Genomic DNA, 27424 nt, shown 5'->3' with positions numbered 1-27424 from the left:
AAAAGCAAGAAGAAAGAAATTAAGATGTACACGAAGAGAAAGCTCTCATCAGCTCTTCTGCTCTTCCACAAACTTCAAGGCCTCCTCTCGCGAAACCACGTCAATGGTACTAGCCTTCTGTCGGAAGCTGACACCATAGCACTTCTCCGCCACATGCAACATTTCCGGTCGGAAAGTTGTGCAGATAAACTGGCCATTAGTGGAGTCGGAGATCGACTTCAGCATCTGCGCCACTGCAGTTCGGTATTGGGCATCTAGGTTGGCATCAATCTCATCAAACAGGTAAAACGGAGCAGGGTCACACGCCTGGATGGCGAAAACCAGGGCAAGAGCGCAAAGACCTAGATACAATTAGTATTCATGAATAGAAATGGAAGAACCAATAATGAAGGATCGACAACTCACTCTTCTGCCCACCACTCAGCTGCTGAATACGCTGCTGATCATCATGCTTGCTGTTAAAGCTGACACTGATACCCACACCAACGTAGTTCTCCACACTCTGACGAGCCTCTTCATCATCCGAATCCTCTTCATCTTCGGGTCGTGCAGTGCGGTCGGTCTTTCTCTGAATAACCAGACGGCCACGACCAGCAGGAACCAGTTTTTCGAAGACATTGGCAAACTCACGAGATACTTGTTTGAATGTTCGCTCGATCGCTTCATCCTTGCGCTGATCTAGGACACGGATCAAGTCTTCAATGGCCTTCTGCGAATCATCGAGCTCCTGGCGACGGTCAGTCAGGGTTTCCCGCTGCTTAGTGAAGCTGTTGTGTTGTTCAAACGCCTTCTTGTTGACGTGCGAGAATTTCTTTAGCGCCTCGTTTGTCTTGTGGAGTTTCTTGACAACTGCATTCGAGTCGGTTTGCTTGTACTTTGTGAAAGCTTCATCTGGAAGGACACCCAAGTCACGAATATTGGCAGCACATTCAGCGGCCTGTTTAGAGAGCGCAGCCTTCTTTTGCATACTCTTCTCCATACGTCGCTGGTACTTCTCAATCGATCGGGCCAGGTCATCAAGTTCCCGGCGAGTCTCAGCATTGCGTTGCTGCAGTTCGCCAACCCGGCCATTAGCCTCCTCGATCGATGTGTCGACTTGCTCCAGGCGGACGTTCAGTTTCTCAAGTGCCTTGCTCAGACGCTTCTGCTCCCGCTGGGTCTCCTTCAGATTGCCCTGCACCTCATCCTCGGCCATGTCAATGTCCCGGTTGAGAAGCTGGTCCAGACGAGGGTTGAGATTCTCACGGAGTTCGACTTCCAGGACAGACTTGCGAGCCTCCAAGTCACTACGAGTGCGTGCAATTTCTTGGTACTGTCGCCGCAGCTCTTTTACAGACACACTCAAACTCTCCAAGCGGGCCTCCTCATCGTCAGTGAGGGATTTCTGGAATGGAGAGGAGAGCTCAGCCTGGAATGCGTTGACTTGGTCATTCAAAGCGGTCAAGTTAGCCTCGACATTGCGAAGAGCACGACGCTTGGCATCAAGACCGTCGTTCTTGTTTTGCAAGAGATCCCGTTTGCTGCGCAATTCTTGACGCAATGGGCCACTGCTGTTCTGCACTTGGTGTCGTCGCTGGTCGAGTTTCTGCAACTCACCAACAACCCGGGTGATCCGCTGGTCCAGCACTTCCAACTCCTTACGAATCTCAGCGCCACGACTTTTCTTGGTCTCACATTCATCTCTCCATTTGGTGACGTTCTTCACAGCGTCCAGTCTGGATTGACGGGAGTCGTGGTAACCACCAGTCAGGGCACCGCGCTTGTCTGATCTGTCACCCTCTGGTGTAATAGCATTGACACCATGGCTACGAGCATATTGAGAGGCCACCTGGAGATTAGGACAGATGATCGTCTTGCCAAAAACATGCTGGAATGCTCGTTCGTATGACGGATCGAATTGAATCTTGTCAATCATGGGAATCGTATCACTAGCACGAGGTATGTTCGAAGGACGGGAGCGCAGTCGGTTCAATGGCATGAAGGTCACACGACCGGCCTTTTCCTTCTGCAATATCTCCAACACTGTGGTGGCAGTTTCATCGGTATCAACAACGTAATGGAATAGACTCTGGCCAGCTGTAACTTCCACGGCAGTTCGGTATCTGTCGCTAACCTCGAGCAGCTCCGCCAGAGTACCGTACACACCTTCCAGATTGTGATCGCGCTTGATCCTCTGCACAGCAGCAATACCGCGGCTAGTGTTTTGATCCATCATTTGCGATAGGCTGCGCTCAGCGCGATCCCTTTCTTGATTCGCAGTAGACATAACAGAGTCCAGCTTTGCTTCTTCTCTCCAAAGTTCTTTTCGTTGATCAATTAACTGATCTCTCTCATCCTTAACGGTTTGAACTTGCTCATCGAATGAGTGCATGGTATCGCCGCGTCCATCAATTTGCTGGCGTAGGCGCTCTGTTTCGGGCTCAAGAGAAGCAATCTCCTTCTCGAGCTCCGTGATATCTTCCTGAGTCGTTGCTACCACACCTTGCACATTGACGATGGATCGATTGCTCTCTCGAACCTCCATTTGAAGCCACTTGTCTCGTTCCGACTTGTTTTTAAACCGCGAGTTGCGACCCTGCTTAGCGTACAAACGTTGACGCGATGTCTCTGCATCGTTCAGCTGAGACTTGATCGTGTCTTCCTGGTCTTTTGAGGCGTTGAACTCCGGCAAAATCGTCTGGAGCTCTGCCTCGCGTTCCTGAATGGCCGTCTGCACACCATTCAGATCATTGTCGTGGCGAGACTTCAGGGCCTGAGCAGCGGCCTGATTGTCAGCAAGAGACTTAGCCTGCAGTTCAATCTGGGCCAAGGTCTTAGACGCCTCTCGGCGCTCATCTTCAAGTTGAGACTTGTCAACCTTCAAGAACTCAATCTGCTGACGGCACTCGGCAATCTCAGCCTCAATCTGTGCCATGGCTTTTTCGCCATCAATGAATTGTTCTCGGTTGTTGTCTGCATCTTCGACACCAGTTTGGCGCTGTTCCTCTAAACTGTCCAGCACATTGGCAATCTCGTGCTGCTCGCGGGAATAAATTGTGTATTCAAGGCAACGACGCTCCTTATCCTTCTCTTGGTAGGTTCGAAGCTCATCTTTTTCTTCTTCAAGCTCGGCCAAACGTTCGTTGATGAAGTCCAAGAGTTCATCGATCTTTGTGCGTTTGCTGTTCGTGTCGTGCATAATCTTGAGGGACTCCGCGCGGCGGGCTTCGTAAACTTGGGTACCAGCTACCTCCTTGAGAAGTACCAACCGTTCCGAGTCCTTCATGTTGGTTAATGCGGTCACTCGGCCTTGAGGGACAATGTAGTATGGGTTGGAGCGAGAGAAACCGGCCGATTCAAGCAAATTCATGACGTCGTTCTTGGTTGCATTCTTGCGGTCGAGGGTGTATTCATCTTTTTTGATTCCAATAGTACGACGAAGAACCAATTCGGGCTTGCCAGTAGGGAATCGATCATCGGAGTTGTCGAAAATAATCTCAACATAGGCTGACATCACAGCTGAGCCTGAACCTTCCTGCATGGTGTCAATAACTGATCAGTTCATTATTTTTGTCGCCTAACGTACGTGAAGAAGGGCCTGTCGCTCCTCTCGGCCAAGGTGAGTGTATGCATCGCTGAGGACGAAACGAATTGCCGCGAAAAAGTTACTCTTGCCGGAACCATTTCGTCCAACAATCACATTGTGCTTAGGCGAAAAGGGCTCGATGACTGTCTGGTCCTTGTAGCTAGAATTGCAGGAGATTTAGTATATAGCCCATCCGAGAATGCAGCAGATCATTCTGGATAACTTACCTCTTGAAGCCCTGGATGATAATCTGCTTGACATACATCTTGAGAAGACGCGCGACGCGAAGATCACAGGGAACAGCGCATTACGCGCCTGGGCACAATGAGTGGAAAGGATAGGAAGGCTAGTTGCCACAAGTTGAAGATTGAAAGAAAGATCTGGCGATCAGGGTGGAGTGTTTGTGTTGAAGTTCGGGGTAGATAGATCGCGAGGTCCGTCAGATCACGCGAAAGAGGAAAGATCGCGCGTCTCCTGGGCGCGGGGGTTCTGCCGGGCGGTGAGACGGGCATCCACAGAAAAAATGGGGGGCATCACTTTTTTTTCTTCTAAGGTTCTCTTTCTTTTTTTCAACGATTGCCCTGTGAAAATGAGTGCACCGGAGAACTCTGACCAGGTACCTGGCCTTGCCGATGGCCTGGCTCCATCCCACACATATGTGCCTAACCAGGGCTATGTGAACCCTGACAAAGAGGCCAACTCCGATATGGCGGGGCAAGAGCCCACCGAAGAATACGATGAAGATGAAGACGAGGACTACGAAGATATCTTTGAGGAGGAACTCGACCGGGAGGATATCTTGTCTTCGGACCCATCGGACCTGACAAAGGCCTACAATCGCCAGCGAAAATTGAATGAGCTTGCCTCTGATTCCAACGTTCCCAAATGGACCTACCCTAAGACGAACACTCAAAAGCCCACTATCAACACACATGCCTCGATTGATGACCAGGTCAAGTCCTTGACCAAACATGCCGCCAAGATCAAGCTCGATGACCAGCAGTCCGGTCTTTCTTCAAAGGGTGACAAGGGCGGAGACCGTGCGGACCGTGCGACATCAGAGCAAGTGCTCGACCCTCGTACCCGCATGCTGCTCCTGCAGATGATTAACCGTGGCTTGGTCTCTGAGATCCACGGTTGCTTATCTACTGGTAAGGAGGCTAATGTCTACCACGCCATTTTGTTGTCCGAGGACGACGAGACTGTGCAGGTTCACCGTGCTATCAAGGTTTACAAGACCAGCATCCTGGTCTTCAAGGATCGTGACAAGTATGTCACTGGTGAGTTCCGATTCCGTCAGGGATACAACAAGAGCAACAACCGTGCAATGGTGAAGATGTGGGCTGAGAAGGAAATGCGTAACCTGCGGAGAATCTACTCTGCTGGCATTCCTTGCCCCGAGCCTATTTACCTTCGCCTGCACGTCCTTGCGATGGGTTTCATTGGTAGCTCCAAGGGAGTTGCCGCCCCTCGTCTCAAGGATGTTGAATTCGATATTCCCGAGCCGGATCTGCGCTGGCGATCATTGTACATGGAGTTGCTGAGCCTCATGCGTGTGATGTACCAAGTCTGCCGGCTTGTACACGCCGATTTGAGCGAGTATAATATTCTGTACCACAAGAACCGCCTTTATATCATTGATGTCAGTCAAAGTGTTGAGCATGACCACCCTCGCAGTCTTGAGTTCCTTCGAATGGATATCAAGAACGTCAGTGATTTCTTCCGTCGCAAGGGTGTGCACACTCTGTCCGAGCGAACTATCTTCCAGTACATTCTGGCTCCAGAAGGCCCTGTTGATATTTCCTCCGGATATGAGGAGATGTTTGAAGCTATTGAGAAGCTTTTCACTGCTCGCGATGAGTCAGGTGCCACCGAAGAGTCTGAGGAAGTTGACACTGCCGTCTTCCGTCAGCAATACATCCCCCAAACCTTGGAGCAAGTCTATGATGTTGAGCGGGATGTAGAGAAGATCCGTGACGGTGGAGGCAATGATCTTGTTTATGGTGACTTGCTAGCGACGAATAAGTCCAAGCCTGTTGCTGACGGCGAAGATGTGGACTCCGATGCCAGTGGTGGTGTGTCCTTGTCAGACTCTGAATCCGACGAGGATGAGGAGGAGAAGGATCCCTTCGCGCCCAAGCAACCCCGCGGCAAACGCTTCGAGGACAAGGATGCTAAGCGTGACCACAAGGCTAAGGTCAAAGAGGAGAAGCGTGAGCAGCGTGCGAAGAAGATGCCCAAGCATCTGAAGAAAAAGCTCGTTTCTACCTCTTCTCGCAAGAAGAAATAAATGATTTGCCCCGGTCATGTTTTTTTGATTTTATTTGCATGGGTTTGGATTTATAAAAATTTCTTTCTTCGCCTTTGGTTCGCGAATGTTTCTTGCCATGATTTGATGATGAAATGCATATGAGGATGGAGCATCTGGATATATGATACCTGCGTATAGACTTGATAGGATAACCTACAGTACAAAGATTACATCTGATACAATTTCTTTTCCTATGGTAGCCTGGAGAGGCTGGCAGTACTACGGTAATTCAAGGAAGTAGAAGTAAATGCATATGGCCAAGAAAGTTCCAATTGCAAATCAGCCGCATCTTGATTGACTATCTGTATGTCCATGTTGGGCCCAAAGCCCTAGAGGCAATTTCTATTCAATCCGCATTTTGTCATAAACCAGTCAGAGCTCTCTTTGGAAGTCATGTCGTTCCGCTAGCATTACCGCTGTTCAAAGTTGGCCCACTGAAGGTGCTTACATCCACAAACCTGTTGAGGAGTATGCATCCCTCAGTGTCCACATGAATGTAATCGCAGAAAATGTTGAGCGAAGGATCGTACCAATTGGGTTTTCATCATGTAGGTCACAAATCCATGGGCGAAGAAACGCGATAATGTCAAGGGGAAGAAAATCAGAAGGTCAAGATGATGCTATGTAGAGTTTTATGCAGTTGTACATACTCACGCAAAAGTAATGTATGTACTTGGAGATTGGCAAGAGCCACCAACAACCTTGGAAATCATGGTAAGTGTTGAAGAATACCATGCATGAAGATCATGGAGCGCCTGGTGAATAGGCAAAAGGAGGACTGTTATCAAACAAAATCTCGAGTTCGAGCCTTTAAACGTGCATACGCATGCTCAACCACCTCTTTTGGCAAGTCGGGGATAATTTCTCCCTCTGTACTGCCTTCGTCCGCATCGACTATGGTGCCAGTGGGAACTGGTGCTTCGCTAGGAGGCGCATCTTGGCCTTCTGGCTGCGGCAAGGCGTCTTCGAGATGGCCACCAGTAATGCGCTGGAACTTCACATGCATAGGGGCATGTCCGATTCCCGGCCAAATGTCCGATGGCAGGAAGTCACCTTGCTCCACGTGAAACGCCTCACGAGCAGCAACATCATCGTTGTACAATTGAGTCAACTTGTGCCTTGTCTCACGAAGAACTTTCTCTACGCGATGACGAACCTGCCTTCGGCGAGCAACTTCCAGTATTAGACTGTCATAGGCGTTAAGAAACCCGTCGTACAGAGAGTGTAAGTCGGAGAGTTCGGTTAAACCGGAGTTGAAGCGGTCATTCTCTTCACTCCATACTTGGGTGAAGTTATGAGCTTGCGATATGTACCGGGGCAAACGGGTAGAAGCTAGAGTAGAAAGATGGCAATGAACCTCGAGAGTGGCTGCTGATATTGAAAGCAAGGCATCACGCTGAAGACAAACTTGTTCAAAGACGGACTCCATTTCACTGATTCGGTCCTGGATTTCCATAACCACATCGTCGGCCTCGAGCGCATCTTTCACCAAAACATGCAACATTTCTTCATACTCTTGGTCCGTCATGGGGTCCAGTGGGGCATTCAGATTTGCATTGATTTCCTGGCCAATGTTAGATAGGCCTTCACCACTTTTTCCGACCTCGGCAGACATATCGCCGGTGATGGAACGAGCCACAGCACCCCCACCCTCGGTATGCTTGACTGCCGTGACACAGAGATCAAAGTGGGTAACGAGGGATGACAAAAGATCGGCCATCTCTTGCGCATGCGACTCCAGTGAACGGAGCCTGCCTGGCATCAACGATAGTGCAAGAAAATCGAGTTCCGATGAGGATGAGGATGATGAAGACGCTGATGCACGCGAGGATGCCATTCTGGCAGTAGATCTGTAATTTCGCAGCGCTTTTCGAACAGCATCAAGTTCATCATCGAATTCACAGTTAGAAGTTTCTAGCTCAGCACGCGCGTCATTTGTACGGTCAATAGAACTTTTGAGGGAGGCATGCAGCTCTGCCACCCCGCGTTCGTCCACAAAATCATGTAGACTCTTCTCTTCTTCATCCTTGGGGCGAAATGAGGCATGGACAATAGTCTCCCTCAGAAGATCTAGTGTACCTCGAAGACGGGCGTCTGCAGCATCCAAACTCTTGAGCGCTTCTGAGAATTCCTCCCGACCACGAGATGATATTTTCTCTACCTCCGATCGGACATTAAAGAGGAGACGTATTTGATTGTTAAGGCCCCGACGTAGAAAACCTGTCCGGGAGGACACCACGACACTTTCTTCCAAGGCGGACCGAGCAGCAGTGACTATCTCATTTGCACGCCAAACATGGTTGATTGAGGTAAGTGAACGCTTCGCGGCTAAGAGGTGGGTAATCAGAGTATCCAATTGAGGCATCGCAGTTGTTGTCTCGGGAATTTCATGATCCCGTGCCGCGATTGAAGAGGACGAGGACGAGGATGATGCCATATTCGTGATCGATGGTTGGTATGTATTACCAGAAGTGGATGATAAAATAATTAAGTGAACAGGCTCCGATCGTCTCCACTACGGTGTAAGTTCAATCACAGGTAATTATTTAATCCTAAAATTCAAGGTCTTGGAGAATGCTTAGTCGTCGTCCATGGAATACACCGTTGTAAATGAGGGGTTAAATGAGGGGTTGGGAATTTGAGGACCACGGCTATGGACAGGAGTTTCAGGAGATACGACATCTGGGGAAAGCAAAACAAGCCTCCTTAATGAGCCCACCGCTCTTCACGTCAGGTGGATCCAGGGGGTCCGTCAAGAAATAAAATCACTTACCTCATAGGAGATTATGGTCCAGGCCCGTTAAACAAGAGCTCCAAAAAAAGGTTTGGATAGCTCACAGCGATAACGAGTCTTGACCTCATGAATCATTGGACCCCCCTTGTTATGGCGTGATCTGGGGCGAATCGTCTTCCCCAGTCGTTCGGGCGAGAGAAAGGGGGGAAATGGACGAAACCAGCGGTCTAAAGTCGATCACATCATCTGCCGACGAAGAGATAAGAAGTGCAGTGATGTGATCAAGAGCGGAGATGGCGCCATCACGTGTGGGGCGGTGAGCAATACTACGGGGAATATTAGCCCTATATATTAGGCACTAATGCATAAAGTTATGCCGATGATGGGAAAAAGAGCCACAGGTAGCTATTTATATGTACCTATGTAGTGTCTTTCACGGGCATTATCCGTACTTAGGTAGTGATAACAATTTTTATTCCTGACTTTCAAGTAAATATTCCATTCTGGCCTCTATTTCTAATGAAGCTTGCCCACTAATAGGGGACAATGCAAAGGTATTCCGAGCATATTAAGTGCAGGATGCAAGACACATTCATTGTACCTATGGAGTGCATGCTGCAGTGATAAAAATCTACATCGTTCATATATTCATATGTATTGAGTCCATCTACTCAACAAATTTACCGGAAATCCCAAATGTTTCTCGTACTCCGTACTCCGTATGTACGGAGTACTCTTACCGAACTCCAGTCCCACTCAGTTCCACTTTGATTCTGCCGCTGCAGAACTATTCCCGCGCTAAGCCTATCTAGGTTTAGCGTCAGCGATCAGATTTCCATTATGCAATCGCTCACCGCCCTCTTTCGCCTCCCGTTGCGTGCTTGTCGACATTTCTCTCTCATCTGGCTCAAACAGACGTATCACAGATCGAGCCGAGCACTCCGATTGCGCAATTCCTTTCGTGACTGGAACCTGCACTCCAGTGGGACTTTTATTAAAGTCACATCCTCGCCCACGAAGATCATCTCCAACTCTCCTACCCATCAACACATCAACACGTCTCACCACTCCCATCTTGTGGCAGTATCTGCCAGGGTACTCATCCCAGGATTCCTCGGGCAAGCACTACTACGCTCGACACAGGTGGAACCTTGTGGACTTGGGTGACTTAAATCCAAAGGCATCCTGCGTGATCTATCCCTCGATTCAGCTCGCATTAAGCGGCGACATTCCCCTTCCCCTCCGATACAACAATCCGCGTGAGCCAATAGACCACCGAGCTCTTATCGGTGTCTAATATTCGACCAAATTGCCTCCAAAGTCCCATTCTCAACTCTAATTGATTTGCCTTATTTCTTCATTTCTTCCCTGCATACCACTTCTTCCGATGTCAGCATCAACGAATCCTGTTTCTATCCCCTCAAAAGCGGGAGATGCAGCGCCAGTGACCGACGCCAACCGCACCCCGCCTACCCATAACAACGAGAAGTCGGAGGAGCTGGCAGAGCTGGCCAAACAAAATGTTGCGCCATTCCTGACCAAGTATCACCCTCGTCAGTACGCGCCTCTGCGCTCGGAAGATGGCACCCCGGTACCCCGCCCAATCAACGCTGGGTACTGCTATCGCCATCAACCAGATTCGAAATGCAATAGGCGTCAGGCTGATGAACAGTCTATGCGCTCACTTCAACAGGTAAGCCTCCACATATCTCCTTTCTGGTCCCTACATGAGCTCATTTTCTCTCTAGGAATTGAACAGCCTTCCGCAAGATGACCAGCAAGGTATCGCCCACGTTTGGTCGCTATTTTCCGCAGCTCCAGCAAAACAGCGCAAATTGATGTTGCGGGGAATTCTTGCTCAGTGCTGCTTCCCCCAACTTTCTTTCATTTCCGCCTCCGTCCGTGAACTCATCCGAATCGATTTCCTCTCCGCTCTCCCTCCAGAGCTTTCCTTCAAAATTCTGCGGTACCTAGACACGGCCTCGCTCTGTCGCGCAGCGCAGGTTTCTCACCGTTGGAGAATGCTAGCAGACGATGATGTCGTGTGGCATCGGATGTGCGAACAGCACATTCGGCGCAAGTGCAACAAGTGCGGTTGGGGCTTGCCTCTTTTAGACAGGAAGCGCCTGCGTGAATCGAAGCGTGAGATTGAGTTGCGAGCCTCAAATTGGGGCAATCAGTCTTCTGCGGACCCTACTCAAGGTGCCCCGAATGGAACCTGTTCTGTGGTTGAGAATCCTAGTACCGGCAGCAAGCGCAAGGTTGATACAACTACGGACGATCAAGATTATGGCTGTGAAATGATCAAACGTCATTGTGTTTCTCCGGCATACCGCCCAGAGCCCGATGATGATTATTACAAGACCCGTTACAGACCATGGAAGGATGTCTACAGAGATCGATTTGTGGTTGGCATGAACTGGAAGCACCGACGCTGTTCAGTCAAGGTCTTCCGAGGCCATACTGATAGTGTGATGTGTCTTCAATTCGAGGACAACATTCTCATGACCGGATCCTATGATGCTACTGTTAAGATCTGGGATCTGGAAACTCACGAAGAGCTGCGTACCCTGCGTGGCCACACTGCAGGAGTACGCTGCCTGCAATTCGATGATACCAAACTGATTACAGGTGGCTTGGACTGCAGCATCCGGGTGTGGAACTGGCGTACTGGAGAATGCATCTCCAAATACAATGGCCACTCAGAAGCTGTCATTGCTCTCCACTTCGATTCTACCCTTCTTGCATCTGCCTCGGTCGATCGGACGGTCAAAATCTGGAACTTCAAGGACAAGTCGACTTTTGTTCTTCCCCACCCTGAAGGTGTAAATGGAGTGAAGATCGACACTGCCTCCCGTACAGTCCTCACTGCTTGCGATGATGGCGCTGCTCGCCTATGGGATCTCGATACAAAGACTTGCATCCGAGTTTTCAATAATCACATCGGTGCTGTTCAGCAAGTTCTCCCCTTGCCGCGTGAAATTGAAATCGAGAACCATCTCGAGGCTTGCGAGAATGACCACATTGGTGAGGGCCCCGTGGACATCCTCTCCCCACTCCTTCAGCATAGGACCTTGGCTTCGCCACCCTCCATGTTCGGTTCCTCTTTTGATGAGGATAAAGACCGCCTTGAACCCCCACGATACATCATCACCAGCGGCGTTGACGCAACTATCCGTTTGTGGGAAACCAGTACTGGCAAGTGCCTGCGCACATTCTTTGGCCACTTGGAGGGCATCTGGGCGCTCTCTGCCGACACTCTCCGAATCGCTTCTGGCGGACTGGACCGTATGGTCAAAATCTGGGATCCCCGCATTCCAACCTGCCAAGAGACCTATGAAGGTCATTCGGCGGCCGTTAACTGCATTGGGCTGAGTGATAGTCGCTTTATCACTGGCGGCGATGACTATCATGTTCGCATGTACGACTTCCGAGCCTCATAATTCTTCTCATTACTTGGTCTGGTTCAACCCTATCTCTGCCCTCTTGTCATCCAGGAGCAGTCATCTTCTCTTTCTCTTACTTTCTTCGTTTTGGCGCTTTTTCTTTTGATGGATGGATACCCCGATGTGCTAAAAACACAAAATTTCATTGTACAAAATAGGAATCATGGCTCGGTGTTATTATTGGGCAACGGTTCCAGATGATGGTCGCATTTCAGGCGCTTAAGGATTTTACTTCTCCTAACATCAGTTTCTATCTGATTATTGTTGAATAATATGTTTTAGAACGATTTTCATTGATCCTTATGATACTCCAGTAGTGACACCAACCCTCAGCACCCCCTTTCTACATCCAATGCAGATGTGCATATGCCTAGTACTCTTTACCTCATATCTGTTTTGATTTCAGACATTCGGAAGGAAAAAGCGCTTGCTTTGAAATGAGAAGACTACCACTCACTGGTCATTTAATTTAACCTCACATACACACAATTTTGGGAGTGTACATGCATATGCAGCCAACATCTAGATATCTCAATGGCCAATAATAGATCTACAACCTTGGAACCCTTGAACTTGGATTCCGTTCACGTTTTTATCATCTATAGCCCAGATGCCTATACTGACGGGGAGCTTATTTTTCGCATATCTTGCTCATTTCCGCCTTACTCCGTGCCATATGAGAGATCGGGCACGTACCATATTGAAGTAAACTGTATTCGGATTGCCCAGATGATGCTTCCATGAATGGAGTCACCGTACCAATATTTGTGTACTAAAGTGAGATTCCGATATCCCGCTATTCCCAAATTGAGCTAAATTAAATTTGGACTGATCCAGATACCCTGATAACCTTAAATCTGCTGTATACTACCTAGTGTATCCCAAACAGTCGCTAAAAATAAGTACTTAACTCGAATAAGAAGCCTCCGGTCTCAAATCAAAGTGATCAAACGAGACCGACCCTCATAGGGATGCGGTAGCTTCAATATAGGAATAGTGTCTGAATCCTACATCCCGCCGCTCAAGCTTGTATTATAAGAATCTCTTCTCCCCCGATCTTCTTCTCTTTTTTTCTCTCTCTTTCACTTCACACCATTTTCTACTCACTGCTCACTCCAAGGCATACCAAAATAATAATCAATCTTGATCATCAAACAACAATCACAATGACTTCAAAGGTACCATCTGTACCCAATCTTGTCCGCCCGGTCAGGGCATACTTTGGTGGCCTTCGCGAGCCATCTCCAAAGGTGGACCTGGAGTCTCAACTCCCAGAGCCCAAGGTCCAAAAATACTATGAGAGCGACATTCCAGGAGGCTGGAAGTTGCTTCACAAAAGCATACCGTTGTGGCTGCCAAAAGAAAAGCGCGACGAGTTGAAGAAGGAGAAACGCGAACGTTGGGAAGTTCTCATAGTCGGGGTCATCCTGGTTGCTGTTCTTATTTTCCTCTGTGTCGGACTGGCGATAGTGGTTCATCAAGAACCTCAGCCTCGTCCAGATGCTATTGAGTGCAAGGCTGTGGAGACTCAGGAGCATCACAGCATTGAGGATTTCCTTGTCCGGGTTCCCGAGGAGCTGGAGGCGCAGATAAAGGCCTGGGGCTATGTACCAGTCAAGGCCGAGGTGGCTGAGGACACTCAGTATGTTTAGATAGATGGGGCTTGGAATTTGTATTTGGTTTTAGTTTTTGTTTGTGCTTGTTAGTGTTTTCTTCTTGTTGTTATGGATGGACCAAGTTTTGTTGTTCTATTAGTACTTCTTGTATTCAATATTTGATTTCTTTTATTTTGGATTTTGTTACTCCTGATGATCGATAGTCTTAGTACTGTTTTATGACTTTTTGATATTCTTGATGAACATGTTCTTTCTCTTCAAACTGTTTTAGGTTTCAATCAATGGTCCTTTTTCCACTTGAAGTTCAAGTAGGTCTACATACTACTACTACATACTAGTATTCTTCTCAGGCACCTGGTAGGTAGCATTTGAGTGTCCTAAGCTTGAAAGGGATTAACTTGAATGTACTAGTAGTACTCTGAGCCATGGTACTCCACTACCTACTACTAGTAGTACTAGTAACTTGAATCCATCTCAAGACTCGGACTCGGAGTCTATTACTGGCAGCACTTAGCCTGAGGTTAAGTGTGAATCAGAAATTAGATCAATGCCAGTAGTGGTGCTGTCAACTGGTGCACATATGTAGGAGTACTAGTACCAGTAGTAGTAGGTATGAACAATTAATGCCAGTGACTAGATACTATATATAGTATTCTAGACCCACTACGCCTAGTATAGTAACCGCCTCCGAGTCCAGAATTACTAGTAATAGAAGGCGGACTAGGATCAATAATACTGGGCATCAAGTGATATCTTTCCAAGGTTGTAGATATAATTAACTCAGCAAGGAGATATTTGATTTAGGACTAATCACCTCACTTGAACAGGGTTAATTCTGAATTGAGTAACCATATGCGCATCCACAGGCGCGGTGAATGCGGCTCTCATGCTCACAGATACACTCATCATTCAATGAAGTATTTTTTGAACAGATCAATGGTCACTTCCATTCACTTATAAGGGGATATTTTCTGAGTGTCTTGTATTTCCTAATTTAGAATACCCTTAGATTCACTGTTAATCTGCTACTGACATTCACTGATGATAATGATTCTATATAATCGTAGTCGGTGTCTTCTCCCACTTCTTCTTTCTTTTCCCTCTCACCATCACTACGGCGCTCAAGTTCTCCCGTGTGGTCTGTTAATCCCTTTTTGCTTTCTTTCACCTTTCTCCCTTGTCTCCTCCCTCCTCTCCCTCTGCCTTTACGTGCGTTTGGAGTCTGCGTTTGGAGACCTTGTTCCCTTGTTCTGCTGGTTCAGGTAAGTGATCGGTAGGGTTTGTCCCGGCGGAAAAAAAAACCCCAAAATCTTTTTTTTCTGCCAGTTGAATTCCTTTTGATCTTTTTTTTTCTTCCACTTGTCTAATAACTTGTTCATACTAATTTCCTTTATAGAACAAGGAAAACAAATAGGAAGGAGTAGGGTTTGAATTTATTTTCTCACCTGCAAATCCCTTCCTCGGTCACCTCGAGCTGCCATAGTTGGCGGCTCATCGCAATCACGGCTCCTTCAAAGCGCCGTAAGGTTTCGCCAGAGGTGAGTAGTAGCCCTGGTGAGGGTTGGCTGCGGCAAAGAGCCCGGCCAAGTTCAACATACGGACGAAAGAGCTTGTCAACGTCGCCTGGCCGTTACTACGTGCCAGCCCACCTGCTCAGTTCATCTGGGCAGTACCGGTCGCAGTCAGCTGGCCGTTCCCCAACTCCCGCAACCGCGACCGCTGGGCTGAGCATCTCCAGCGACCACTCCGACATGCACTCCGAGCCTCAAGATCGTTCCTTGTTCCACTTCGGCACCGATGGCAACCGTTCCCCCTCCCCGGAGGCCTCTCCCGGCTCAAAGAGACCAGCATCCGAAATCAGCGATTCCGAACCCGAAGGCGGCGTGAGCACGGCGGTGGAGGATGATACCGTAGTCTCGAGTTCGATCGATGAACAGGTCGCCCAAGTCTCCGCGCTGATGATAAAACCTCTAAAGAATGGTCAGAAGGGCTTCGTGATATCATCAAAATGGTTGAAGAAGGTGTTTGCGCGCAGTTCGACCCATGCCGATAAAGCGGGTAATGAATCCCTGGAAAGCGAATTGGGACCCGTTGACAACACCGACATCGTCCTCGATATTGGCCCTCAGGAAAATGGATTGAAGGATCAGATAGGAGAGTCCTATGTGCCGATGCGCCCGGGTTTGCAGCACGGTGAACATTACGAGATTGTGCCGCAGGAGGCCTGGGATCTTATTATGAAGTGGTACGGTCTGGCGATTGGATCTCCTGTCATCACTCGCTATGCCCACGACGTCAGCTCCCATGGTCAACCCAACATTGTTTACGAACTTGCTCCTCCGATTGTCTCGATTTTCAAGCTCTCGAATCCGTCCGCGGGCATGAGCCCTCAGTTGTTGAAGGAAAAGAACATGTTGCCGATCAAGGCTCTCGCAAGTCCTCAGACGAATTTCATGAAATGGCTCAAAGAGGCCAAGGAGATGGCAGGAATTAATATGACAACCAAAGTTCGAGTATGGAAGCTTCGTGGTGGAATTCCCAGTGCAAATCAATCAACCTCGTCGACCCCCGCCGTTTCTCGGGCTGCTTCCCCCGCGCCCGCTCCAGCCTTTACCTCCTCCCACAAAACCCTCCTCTTAGACCTCAACACTTTCCTTTCTCTTGACGAAGGCGCTCAACGGGAGTTATTGCAACGTGGCAAGGATCAGACCAATAATTCTAATTACAATGGCAAGATGAATTTGTCGATGGCTGGGTTGGTTGAGACTGAAGCACTTGTCCTGGAGGAAGAGATTCGCAAGGGAGAATGGGTCTCCGAGGCATCGACAAAGACTTTGAAGAAGCTTGGAATTCCAATTGAGAAACCAAAGAAGGGTCCCGTCGCGTCTGTCAAAAGCGCAGAAATTGGTGGTCGCGCTAGTCCAGCGCCTGTTGTGCCTATGGGCAAGAGACCAAAGGGTGACCGGTTGGGTGTCACTGGAATCGACAACATGGGAAACACCTGCTACCAGAACGCCGCTACTCAGTGTATCCGCGCAGTCGAGGAGCTTACTATCTACTTCCTCTCGAAAAGCCATATTCGGGACCTTAATTATGATAACCCTCTGGGTCACCATGGTAAACTTGCTCAGGCATATGGCGGTGTCATGCAAGACATTTACCGAGACCCACCACCATCACGTATCCTGCCAAAGCGCTATCGTCACACTGTCGGCCTGGTCAATTCCTCTATGGCTGGATGGGAGCAGCAGGATAGTCAGGAGTATCTCATGTATGTCCTGGACGGACTGTCGGAAGATCTCAATCGCATTTTGAAAAAGCCTTACATTGAGAAGCCTGACTCAACAGATGAGATGGTTCACAACCGCAAGGCCCTGGAGGACTTCGCCGTCAAATGCTGGGACATCTACAAGGCTCGTAACGACTCCGTGATCACAGATCTGTTTTCTGGCATGTACAAATCCACCCTCGTATGCCCAGAATGCGACAAAGTCAGCATCATGTTCGATCCCTTCAGCCACCTCACTCTTCCAATTCCCTGTGACAGAGACATCATTTACCGCGAGGTTGTGTATCTGTCACTCAACAATCCCCCACAACGTTTCGTCGTCGAGGTGGAACAATATGGTACTGTGGAAGCCTTCATAAAATCCGTCGCTACACGCAAACAGATCTCATACCACCAAATCATCGGCACAGAATCAATCAATGGTAGCTTCTACCAGGTGTTTGACAACCCCAACCAGAATTTCGCCAGACTCCGCATTGAACCCAAGGATGTGGTGACTTTCATTGAGCTGGACACACCTGATTCCGAAGACCGCGTTCTCGTTCCTCTATTTCATCGACAGAACCAGGCCTCAAAGGGAAAGAAGAACAAGAACAACAGGCTCCAGACCGCACTTTTTGCATTACCCACCATTCTTTCCTTTAGCCGCCAGGAGGTCCGAGACTTGAAGGCTATCTACAACAAAATCCTGCGTCATGTCGCTACCATGACCACCCGCGATATTCTGAATGAGCAGGATCCACCAGCAGAGGAGATTGAGGAGGGCCCTGAAGATTCCGATACCGTGGTTACCAATGACGAAGATGCCCGATCGGTTGACTCGAAGGTCAATACATCATCTATTGAAGGCGAAGAAGGCATTGTGAATGTTTCAATGCAGGATGCCTCTCCGTCTTCGAGCCACCACACCGAAGACACTGAAGAACCAACCGAGACTACAACCCATCCCTTGGCTGATTCTTTCCCCCGTCACCTTTTAAACCTCTTTGATGTCAAGTACGTCTCTAGTCATGAGACGATTTCCAAGGGTCGCATGATCAACAGTACTGCCAATTATCCCTTGGTCACCTCTCGAATTCAAGTTTCACGCAAGACGTCCGAGGCTAGCTCCGGCGACGAAAACAGCGAGACTCGAAGTGTGTCAGACCGATCTGATGGCTCGAGTCTTGGGATACAACCAATGCCTTTCTTCCGCCGCGGCGACTCTATTCTCCTTGACTGGAATGAGGAAGCCTGCAATGCTTTGTTTGGTGGTGAAACCAAGCAGAGCGGCAACAAAAAGAAGGTCGAGCAAGATGGCAGCGACGAGGATGACACTGAACAAGATGAGGTCGAACTGGGCGTACCAACTCACGTTAACCCTGTTTTCATTCCGGACGCAGACCTGATCAATCGTCGTGCTGCACGTGACGCCAAGAAGGAGTCTGGTATTGAACTTGATGACTGTCTGAAGGAGTTTAGCAAAGCAGAAGTCTTGTCGGCGAATGACGCTTGGTACTGCCCTAGCTGCAAGGAGCACCGCGAAGCTCGTAAGATGTTCGAGCTCTGGTCTGCCCCCGATATTCTTGTGGTCCACCTGAAGCGATTCGTGTTCAATGGGCATCGTCGAGGCAAGCTGGATACTCTGGTCAAATTCCCACTGGAAGACCTCGATCTCTCAGAGTACATCAAGGGTCCCAGCGATGGCAAGTCTCTCAAATACGACCTGATTGGTGTTGACCGCCACCACGGTACCATGGGCGGTGGTCACTATACTGCACATGCTAAGAACTGGGTCACTGGTGACTGGTGTGACTTTAATGGTTTGTTTCCACCATTCCCTCACCTTTCTTTTTATCCTTTATACTAACAACAATATTTATCCAGACTCAACTGCAAGTATCATCAACCCGGCTCGCGTATCCGGTAGTGCCGCCTATCTGTTGTTCTACCGTCGCCAGTCTGCCGAACCCCTGGGTGGCCCAGCACTTCAGAAGATTGTCATGGACTACCGCAACGGCAATAAGACTTCTCCCACAGCTCAAGCCGAAGAAGCAGAGTCTGAAGAATCTGAAGAGTCTGAAGAGTCCGAGCACGAGCATGAGCACGATTCCGAGGAAGAGCCGGAAGCCAATCCGCTGAGCATCTTTGGCTCACCGTCTTGGTCTTTCAACCAACCCGATGATACTACCAATAATGAACACAATGATGAAGACCTTTTCGGAGATAATGATAGCAATGTCGCCGTCGAAGATGGCTATTCAGAACCTGGAGACCGCCTCCTGGAGCTTGGTAATGAAGGTTCTAACTTTGAGGATGTGCCACCTCTTCTTGAAGATGGCTCTGATGATGATTTACCTGTTGTGGAGTTACGAGTTGGTGAAGAAGACAAGAGTTAATCATGTTCTTGTCTACTTGAATCAATGTGTTCGAGATGATCATTTCTTTTTCTTTCTTCGTGCACAAAAAGCCATCACGATCATGTCTGCTTTATTCATATCTTTTTGTCTTTTCTTTGTGTCGTTTACAATGTTATCTTTTCTATCTCATATTTGGAGTTGGCGTTCTTACATGGGAAATACAAAAAAAGTTCGATTCATAGTTAAGAGAAGATGATAAACATCACAGGTATTGGGAGTTAGCAAAGGAAGGTGCGGTTGCGATGGTTTGTGATGGTTTGCGATGGTGTGGTTGCAACTCATCGCCCCGACGATCTATCATGTACCATCGATGCCTACTCTAGACTGCATACTAGATTTGTTTCCTCAATCCAATCCTTCACTCCAACAACCATTTGCTTCGCTTTTAATCCCTTCAACCATTTGCTTCGCTTCTAATCCCTTCTTACTTCTTCGTATCTGAACAATCCACCATGTCTCTCTGCGGATCCGACATTGTGAAATCGGAGAATGAAAATGAAGATGCTGGCCCCTCCACTCCTCACGCTCCGAACAATCCTAACATCTTGAACGATCTGAATATCTTGAACACTCCCTCGCAGCCTGTGCCTGAGGAGCATGATTCTGACTCGGTGGCCATAACCTCAGATGATATGTCCTTCAACAATGACAACCCTTTATCATCTCGTGAGCGCCGTGAAACTCAAGCCATCTCCATCCCCGAAGCTGCAGCCCTGGTACAACCCAGCAACGCAGAAGAATTGGACTCTCAGGCGGTTGTCTCAGATGATATCTCGATCTCAAGCGATGATCCTCTAGCTCTCCGAAGACGTGCCCGTCGTCAAAACCAACGCATTCCACTTGAGCAAATCGCTGCCACTCTTCTTCCCTCTCGTGCAGAGGAACTTGCGGACTCTGTTGTAGTTTCTTCCTCTTCGCCTTCAGTGGAAGATATGTCCATCTATCAAAGTCCATACCCACTTACTGCCCGTTTTCCACGCCCAACTACTGTTTATCCAATCGTACCACCTGTCCATCTACTGCCATCTCGTGGTCGTGGTCGTGGCCGTAGACGCGGACCTGGCCGTATTGCAAGCCATCTGGTCCCTGTGGTCCCCCATGGCTCCCAGCGGGCTGCGCCAGCGCCTGAGCCAGCGCCTGAACCATCGTCTGAGCATTCGTCCGAGCCATCGTCTCTAGCGCCATCGGTTTCCGTTCCTGCAGAGTATGGATATGGATATGGCTTCTCTGGCTCCCCACGAAACCAGTTCTTTGAGGAGGCCGATTTAACCAACCCGAGCCCGCGGCCTGTGTCTGATCCAACCGGCCAGATTCCCTACACTAGTCCATATGCTCTAAGCACATGGGACCTTCAGATTTTCCACAATCGCACTGCTGCAACCTCGACATTTATGCAGTCTTTAGACTTGTTCCCTGGTGTGGAGCTGAGTAGTTCAGACGCAGAGTTCAGTGTTAGTGATGTGGAGAGTTTTGAGCTTGAAAGCGATGAAGAGGAAGATGATGAAGAGGAAGAGGAAGGTGATGATGACGATGATGATGATGACGAAGATGCTGCGGCTCCTATGAATGGAGCGAATGGGATGAATGGCGCCAATGGAGCGAATGGAGCGAATGGAGCGAATGGGGTGAATGGGGTGAGTTCTGGGGTGATAGAGAGCAGCAGTAGTGATGAGGATGATGAACATCATACTGCTGTGCCTCCTATGAATGGGGCAAATGGGGTGAATGGGTCAAATGGGTCAAATGGGGCGAATGGGTGGAATGGCACAAATGGGTTCTAAACAATGTGAATCCATTTTTCCATTTTCCGAATGGGACCCGGTGTTTAGGTCTTGTCATCTCTCTCGTCTTTCCGTCTGGTGTGACCGGGGTTTTCTTCCGTTCTTTAATGAGTTATTCCTAACCCTTCTGTGGGAGACTCCATACCCCTGAAATTAAAGTTGGAGCCTGCTTCTCAATCCTACAGGATTTCAGTACTCTGAAATGTTACTTCCTTCCCTGGATTCAATAAATCTAGTTCTTACATCATAATAGCCATACGTCACGGGTGCCGACAAGCCCTCGCAAGGCCTTGTTAATGGTTATGCGTCAGCTCGATGCCAGTGGGAACCCGATGTAGTAGTTTACACGTCCCTATGCCCAAAAGATACATCATACAGCGGGATTTAAGACACATGAGCCATGAATGGATCAAATCAGAATACCATAGATTCCAAGGTTACATTGACGAACATGTTTGCCCTTGAAGCTGCACATGTGTCATTGACTAGTACGCTGAACATATATGTAAGGGTACAAAGCCGATTGTACTAGTAATTGGTAATCTTATCACTTGGATATCGTTTAAATGTTGCCTTTTTCAGCCCTGCACTTAACGCTGTACAATTACTGCTAGTGCGTAATCATCGCACTAAATTAGCCACTATCTCACACCGTACTTTGTCCTCGCAGTTAACAGAGACTCATCGTATTTCGAGTTCATATAGCGCCACCACATATGCATGGCGCTATAGTATTCATCAGCTGGGTAATGATCGGCTGAGGTCCGGGCTCCGGGATCCTTCCGAGTCGTCCAATACAAGAACTCCACCTGGCAGATCATATTCATGGATCTCAAACATTTGATACAAACATGCATGATTCAAACAATATCTCCACTCATGTTCTCGTCAACTGGTCTCTTTATAAGTATAGGAACCGATGAAACCCCCTCCCCATTTCAGGCTGTTTGCTTAGCGCTTACTAGAGAGAACATGTCTGACATCAAAGCCACCAGAGTCTAGAAATGTGGAATTGACCGGAATTTCCCGAATCCGAGTCTCCTATCTATGTGCATAAATGTACATTCCTCAGACTAAGACCCACATATCCCTAGTCATTGAAAAGTGGAGAGTGGTAGTTATCACTGATCAGGTGGCAGACTAGTCAACACCTGCACTTACGAGGATTCCGCATACTGAATCCGACACACCCTGATAGGTACGGAGTGGTATGGAATCTCCTATGGATGGAATTGGCAACAATCAAGCTGATTTGGGCTTGCACATGTGATTTTGAGTCCAGACCTCTCTAAATAAAAATGATGAGATCAGTTCGGACTCGGAGTACTCCGAGTCAATGATCCATAATCCTGTCCCAAGCTGCGAACTACCATATAAGTTGCAGGCTTGCATGCGTCTCAGAATCTACTCAGCCACATCTGGGCAATACTCCATGAAAATAATAAATCCGAGTCTCATTCTCTGAGTTCGTTTCATCCGATTTCCCTCCTGACCTATACATTTGTATCATGGACCTCGCAAGGGATAGAAAATCTGGCAAGTCTCATCTCGCGACTGCATTTGCAGCATGGAGCGATCTTCAGAAGCATACAGCAGGCGAGAAGATTGAGATTACTGGTGCCAAGCTGAACATAGCAGCAGTGGTGGCGACTTCTTAGTATGTGTACGATTGTTTGATTCGAGGAACCTAACTAATGAAACTCAGCTATAATTGTACCTCGGTACTTACTAAAAACCATCAGGTCTTGGATAGAATCACTGCCAGTGTGAATGTCTTGATGGACTACCTGACTAAGGGCAATAATGTATACGGTTAGCCTAACACCCTGATCCAAGCCCTCTAAATCACGATGTATCTCTAACAGGGATGCAGGAGTCAATACCGGATTTGGCGGGAGCGCAGACTCTCGGACTGATCAATTGGTACCTTTGCAGGCGGCTCTGCTGCAGCTCACCCAAGCGGGAATCCTAGTGGATGTCGACAAACAATCTGTGGCTCGTGGTGGCTTTGGCAGCTGTGAACCTCATTCCATGCCTGCTTCCTGGGTACGTGGTACCATGGTTGTTCGCGCGAATCACTCTACCCGTGGTCACTCAGCAGTCACCATTCCTGTCATACAGTCAGTCCTGAAACTTCTTGAGACTGGTATTACTCCGGTCGTCCCTCTCCGGGGCTCGATATCCGCCTCGGGTGATTTGATGCCCCTCGCATATGTTGCTGGCGCGATCCAAGGGAGCCCCGACATTTACGTGCAAGTGCCGGATGAGGCCGATCCCTCTGTCCTTAAGACAACAACGGCGATGGAAGCTCTTAGGGCGGCAGGGATTGAATACGTCAAGTTCGGGCCCAAGGAGGGCTTAGGCCTTGTGAATGGAACGGCCGCATCCACAGCCCTGGCAAGTCTTGTGATGTATGAGACTCATCAATTAGCCGTGTTGACTCAGGTCCTAGGCACTATGGTGGTAGAAGCTCTCCAAGGATCCTCAGAAAGCTTTCATCCTTTCATCTCAGCGGTGCGACCACACGATGGTCAGGTTGAGACCTCCAGAAACATGTTGGCCTTGCTACAAGGTTCCTCTCTTGCAAAGGGACCAACTAATCCAAAGCGTAAGAATGAAGAAGGAATCGAGCAGGACCGATATGCGCTGCGTAGTGCTCCACAGTGGATTGGGCCCCAGCTCGAAGATCTCCTTCTTGCCGACAAGCAAATCACAGTAGAGTTGAACTCAACTGCAGACAACCCCCTGGTCAACGTTGAGAGTAATGATGTTCACTGTGGAGCTAACTTCCAAGCCACTTCCATCACCTCCGCGATGGAGAAGACCCGTCTTGCGCTCCAGATGATGGGCAAGATCCTATTCGCACAGTTTACTGAGATGGTCAACCCAGACCTCAGTAATGGAATTCCTACCAATCTCGTCGCTGATGATCCTAACTGCTCATTCACAATGAAGGGTGTTGATATTAGCATGGCTGCCTATATGGCTGAATTGGGATACCTGGCGAACCCAGTCAGCTCTCATGTGCAGTCTGCAGAGATGCAAAACCAGTCAATCAACTCCATGGCTTTTGTATCGGCTCGCTATTCTATGCAAGCTGCCGAGGTTGTTTCTCTGATGACATCGGCATTTATTTATGCTGCCTGTCAAGCCTTGGATCTCCGGGCTATGCACCTCGCCTTTTTGGAGACACTCCCGGATGTTATCAATATCACGATGAGTGAATTTACCGGACTGATGTTGACCAAGGAGATAGACGCGCTAGCAAGGGCTATTGAGAATAAAATGGCAACGACCTGGTGGAAGACATCCAAGCTAGAGGCATCAGCACGCTGTGATATTATTGTCGAGTCGACATTGCCACTTATTTTCCAAGCAATTCTGGATAGCAAGCGTGCGTCCAACAATCACTCAGTCGATGCACTCGTCGTGATTAAGGAATGGAAGACTCAGACTGTGGCTTGTCTGGTGGAAGCATATGATGTCAATAAAAACGCATTTTTTGCTCATCAGCACACCGAGAAACTTCTAGGCGCTGGGTCGAAGATCATTTATCGAGCTGTGCGACATGGTTTGGAGGTGCCTTTCCACCAAGGATTCATTGAGCATCCAACTGTGGAGTCTGCCACATTGAATGAGCGACCTAAGAAGTCTGTTGGTAGTTGGATCTCGATTATCTATCAAGCTTTGCGTAATGGCGACCTGCACAAACCGTTGATGCAGTGGGTGTCGGATAATCGCTCAATTCTGGAGTGACAACGTTGAATTATTGGATATTTGAATGAGGGAAATATGAGTGTGGGAGAATGGATAATAGAAGGGTTCTCAGGAGGCTGGCTACTCATAGACTTGGTTCAGGAACAATTTGATTTATCTAAACCATATGTATGCACGTTCTACACAAGGTACTCAATTTTTCTGTATAAATGCACTAGCCATTGGCATTCAGCATAGTACTACTCCGTACTATGTCAGGGGTTACGCCATACTAGGACTATTCCAAATTTGACATGACATTTGAGTTGGGCCTGGCAATAATTATCAATATAACAACAGCATGGCCAGGTATGATGAATGGCTTGGACTCGGAGACTTTGGTAAATGCGTATAAGTCCAAACCTTACACATCATGATGCCATTGTGCACCACTGGCAGTCATACGATTGATCATGACTCATGAGTCAGGTTGGTAAATCCTAGACTATTTTCTTGCTTGATATGTATCAGAGAGTGTATCTCAGGCTGGAGTGGTCTAGAACCTAGCACATGCATAAGCTGACGCGGCTATGGCATGTTGACCCCTGTAACAAGACGATTCCCTCGGTGTAGAGCCGGTTTACTCCGAGTCTCAAGCCTCGTGGGGCGAACTAGTTACCTACTAGTCTCGGTGAGGAGTTCGGGTACGGGGTACGGAATATGGGGTACTCAAGTTGAAGTTGATATAATTCTAAATATCCTATAAAATAACAATTCAAAGAGTTCAAATATTCGTGATTGGGTCTAGCAGTTGCTTTACTAGATACCTTAGCTTGTTTCTTCATTTTCTTCTCATAATATTCTCGAAAGCAGCACTAGTCGGTAACGCTGATCAACCCAACATCACACTAGTCTAATACAATTCAGGAATCAGGATGGCCTGTTCAGCAATCTTGTCAGTTTTCACACCTTCCCCTCAATTCATCCATGGTTCTCTATGTCATGAAAATCCTCAAATCCATGTAAATCACGTGAATCCCCGGGATACTATATGGGGAAACGCGTCAACAAGGCTGTGGGAACGCTAGCTCCTTCCTATGATATTCAATACTCTTTCTCCACAAATCACCAAAATATGAATGAAAATATGAATGAGTCCACGGAAGGGGAGGTCGTTCCTCCAGCAAAAAGACATCGCGGATCCGTAGACGATGCAAGTGATTCTCAACCATCACGCAAAGGAACGGCATGTTCCAGCTGTCGAAGGCTCAAAGTGAAATGCGATGCCGATCATGGAAAGGGCAGTTGTTCTCGATGTACACGTCTGCGATTAAACTGCATCAGTGAAAAGAAAGTATGGATTAGTACTGGCGGTGTTGAGAAACGACCACAGCCTTACAATGTGGACTTGGTCAAGCTTGAACGTGCGGTGGAAGATATCCTGGAGAAGCTCAATTTGCCTTCATTGGAGCTGTATTCACAACCTGAAATTGTGGAGCCAATGCATTCTCCTAAACCCACGAGGCACAACTCGCAAGAACCAGCACCCATCACGACCAGCAAAGATAATGGTGACCTCTCGCCTGGTCCGATGGGAAGTCTGATTGAAGCTACAAGGCTAAATGGGCTTCGCAGTGAACTCAGGAGTGGCAAGCAGCGACGAAAGGGGGGGGGCATGAGGCGGATGAATTCAGATTTAATATCTGAGAAAATCTTATCACCCGATCTAGCTGAGGAGATGTTAGAAGTGTGAGACTCAATGAATTCATTATGCCTGTTCAAAAAAAGTCACCTTCGTTGCTAACCAAGACTAGGTTCAAGAGCCTGCTATCCCCGCATCTGCTTTCCGCTACTATTCCTGCAGACTGTTCTCTGGAGACTATTCGCACAACATCAACTGTGCTCTTTACAGCCATCATGCTAGTCAGTGCATTACATATACCCGGCCGGGAGCCAACACATGAAATTATCCACAGTCGGTTTCTTGGTTTAGTCTCCACGGCAATCTTCGATCGCTTCCACACCTTAGACGATATCCGAGGACTATGCATTGCAGCGCTATGGGAGCCTGATCTGAGCTGGAAATTGAGTGGTATTTGCATTCGAATGGCGACTGAATTGAATTTACACCATGCGTTCTATGAAGCCTTCTATACACCAAGCATTACCGAAGATACTCTGAAGGACTCTCTTGAGAAAGCTCGCTTGTGGTATTTACTATTTGTTATCGACCATCAATCAAGCATTGCCTACGGTCGGCCTCCAGTGATGGCAGAGTTGCGACCTATCAAAGACTTTGAAGTTTTTCTCCGGTCAGCGTGGTGTACAAATCAGGATCAAGCATTGATTGCGCAGGTTACTGGCCTGATGAACCTGAGCAAGGCCTTCCAAACATTCGGGCTAGAGCCAAAACGTGTTATGAGTGGCGACGATGCCTCTGTGCTAAATCATTTCCGATTCACTGAAGATACCCGAGCATGGCAAGAGCGTTGGGGCCAATTGCGGATGACCCACATTTTCTTGGTGGAGGAGTAGAAATTCATTATTACTTCAGCGAGTTGGTCTTGCATTCGCTCGTTTTAAGAGG

At 48.2% G+C, this 27424-nt stretch overlaps 9 protein-coding genes across 9 annotated transcripts; 6 read left to right on the top strand and 3 right to left on the bottom strand.

The window, feature by feature from the left end:
• Positions 1–48: 48 nt before the first annotated feature.
• Positions 49–3830, bottom strand: N7483_008642 (chromosome segregation protein SMC; the record flags this gene model as incomplete). The annotated part of the gene is made up of 4 exons (XM_057092069.1): positions 49–341; positions 406–3514; positions 3566–3725; positions 3793–3830. The coding sequence occupies 4 exons, from the start codon at positions 3828–3830 to the stop codon at positions 49–51; spliced, it is 3600 nt and encodes a 1199-aa protein (XP_056943243.1).
• A 324-nt stretch (positions 3831–4154) lies between these two features.
• N7483_008641 (serine/threonine-protein kinase RIO1) lies at positions 4155–5855 on the top strand (the record flags this gene model as incomplete). Its single annotated transcript, XM_057092068.1, has 1 exon — positions 4155–5855. The coding sequence occupies one exon, from the start codon at positions 4155–4157 to the stop codon at positions 5853–5855; it is 1701 nt and encodes a 566-aa protein (XP_056943242.1).
• Positions 5856–6660: 805 nt separating this feature from the next.
• Positions 6661–8313, bottom strand: N7483_008640 (autophagy-related protein 17; the record flags this gene model as incomplete). The annotated part of the gene is made up of 1 exon (XM_057092067.1): positions 6661–8313. One exon carries the CDS (start codon positions 8311–8313, stop codon positions 6661–6663), a length of 1653 nt encoding a protein of 550 aa, XP_056943241.1.
• Positions 8314–9414: 1101 nt separating this feature from the next.
• On the bottom strand, positions 9415–9684 carry N7483_008639 (uncharacterized protein; the record flags this gene model as incomplete). The annotated part of the gene is made up of 1 exon (XM_057092066.1): positions 9415–9684. The coding sequence occupies one exon, from the start codon at positions 9682–9684 to the stop codon at positions 9415–9417; it is 270 nt and encodes an 89-aa protein (XP_056943240.1).
• A 313-nt stretch (positions 9685–9997) lies between these two features.
• N7483_008638 (F-box/WD repeat-containing protein) lies at positions 9998–12053 on the top strand (the record flags this gene model as incomplete). Its single annotated transcript, XM_057092065.1, has 2 exons — positions 9998–10303; positions 10359–12053. The coding sequence occupies 2 exons, from the start codon at positions 9998–10000 to the stop codon at positions 12051–12053; spliced, it is 2001 nt and encodes a 666-aa protein (XP_056943239.1).
• Positions 12054–13222: 1169 nt separating this feature from the next.
• Positions 13223–19339, top strand: N7483_008637 (putative ubiquitin-specific protease UBP12; the record flags this gene model as incomplete). Its single annotated transcript, XM_057092064.1, has 3 exons — positions 13223–13698; positions 15156–18763; positions 18828–19339. 3 exons carry the CDS (start codon positions 13223–13225, stop codon positions 19337–19339), a joined length of 4596 nt encoding a protein of 1531 aa, XP_056943238.1.
• Positions 19340–19812: 473 nt separating this feature from the next.
• N7483_008636 (uncharacterized protein) lies at positions 19813–21141 on the top strand (the record flags this gene model as incomplete). The annotated part of the gene is made up of 1 exon (XM_057092063.1): positions 19813–21141. One exon carries the CDS (start codon positions 19813–19815, stop codon positions 21139–21141), a length of 1329 nt encoding a protein of 442 aa, XP_056943237.1.
• Positions 21142–22649: 1508 nt separating this feature from the next.
• Positions 22650–24897, top strand: N7483_008635 (aromatic amino acid ammonia-lyase; the record flags this gene model as incomplete). Its single annotated transcript, XM_057092062.1, has 3 exons — positions 22650–22798; positions 22847–22953; positions 23015–24897. The coding sequence occupies 3 exons, from the start codon at positions 22650–22652 to the stop codon at positions 24895–24897; spliced, it is 2139 nt and encodes a 712-aa protein (XP_056943236.1).
• A 1075-nt stretch (positions 24898–25972) lies between these two features.
• On the top strand, positions 25973–27372 carry N7483_008634 (Zn(II)2Cys6 transcription factor; the record flags this gene model as incomplete). Its single annotated transcript, XM_057092061.1, has 2 exons — positions 25973–26586; positions 26652–27372. The coding sequence occupies 2 exons, from the start codon at positions 25973–25975 to the stop codon at positions 27370–27372; spliced, it is 1335 nt and encodes a 444-aa protein (XP_056943235.1).
• Positions 27373–27424: the final 52 nt, after the last annotated feature.

Source organism: Penicillium malachiteum (genome assembly GCF_028827825.1).
Source record: "Penicillium malachiteum strain IBT 17515 chromosome Unknown utg000004l:1.0-4883003.0:1.0-4884900.0, whole genome shotgun sequence".
NCBI classification, from domain to species: domain Eukaryota; kingdom Fungi; phylum Ascomycota; class Eurotiomycetes; order Eurotiales; family Aspergillaceae; genus Penicillium; species Penicillium malachiteum.
The sequence above is the reverse complement of the archived record's forward strand: the minus strand, read 5'-3'. Positions and strand labels throughout refer to the sequence as shown.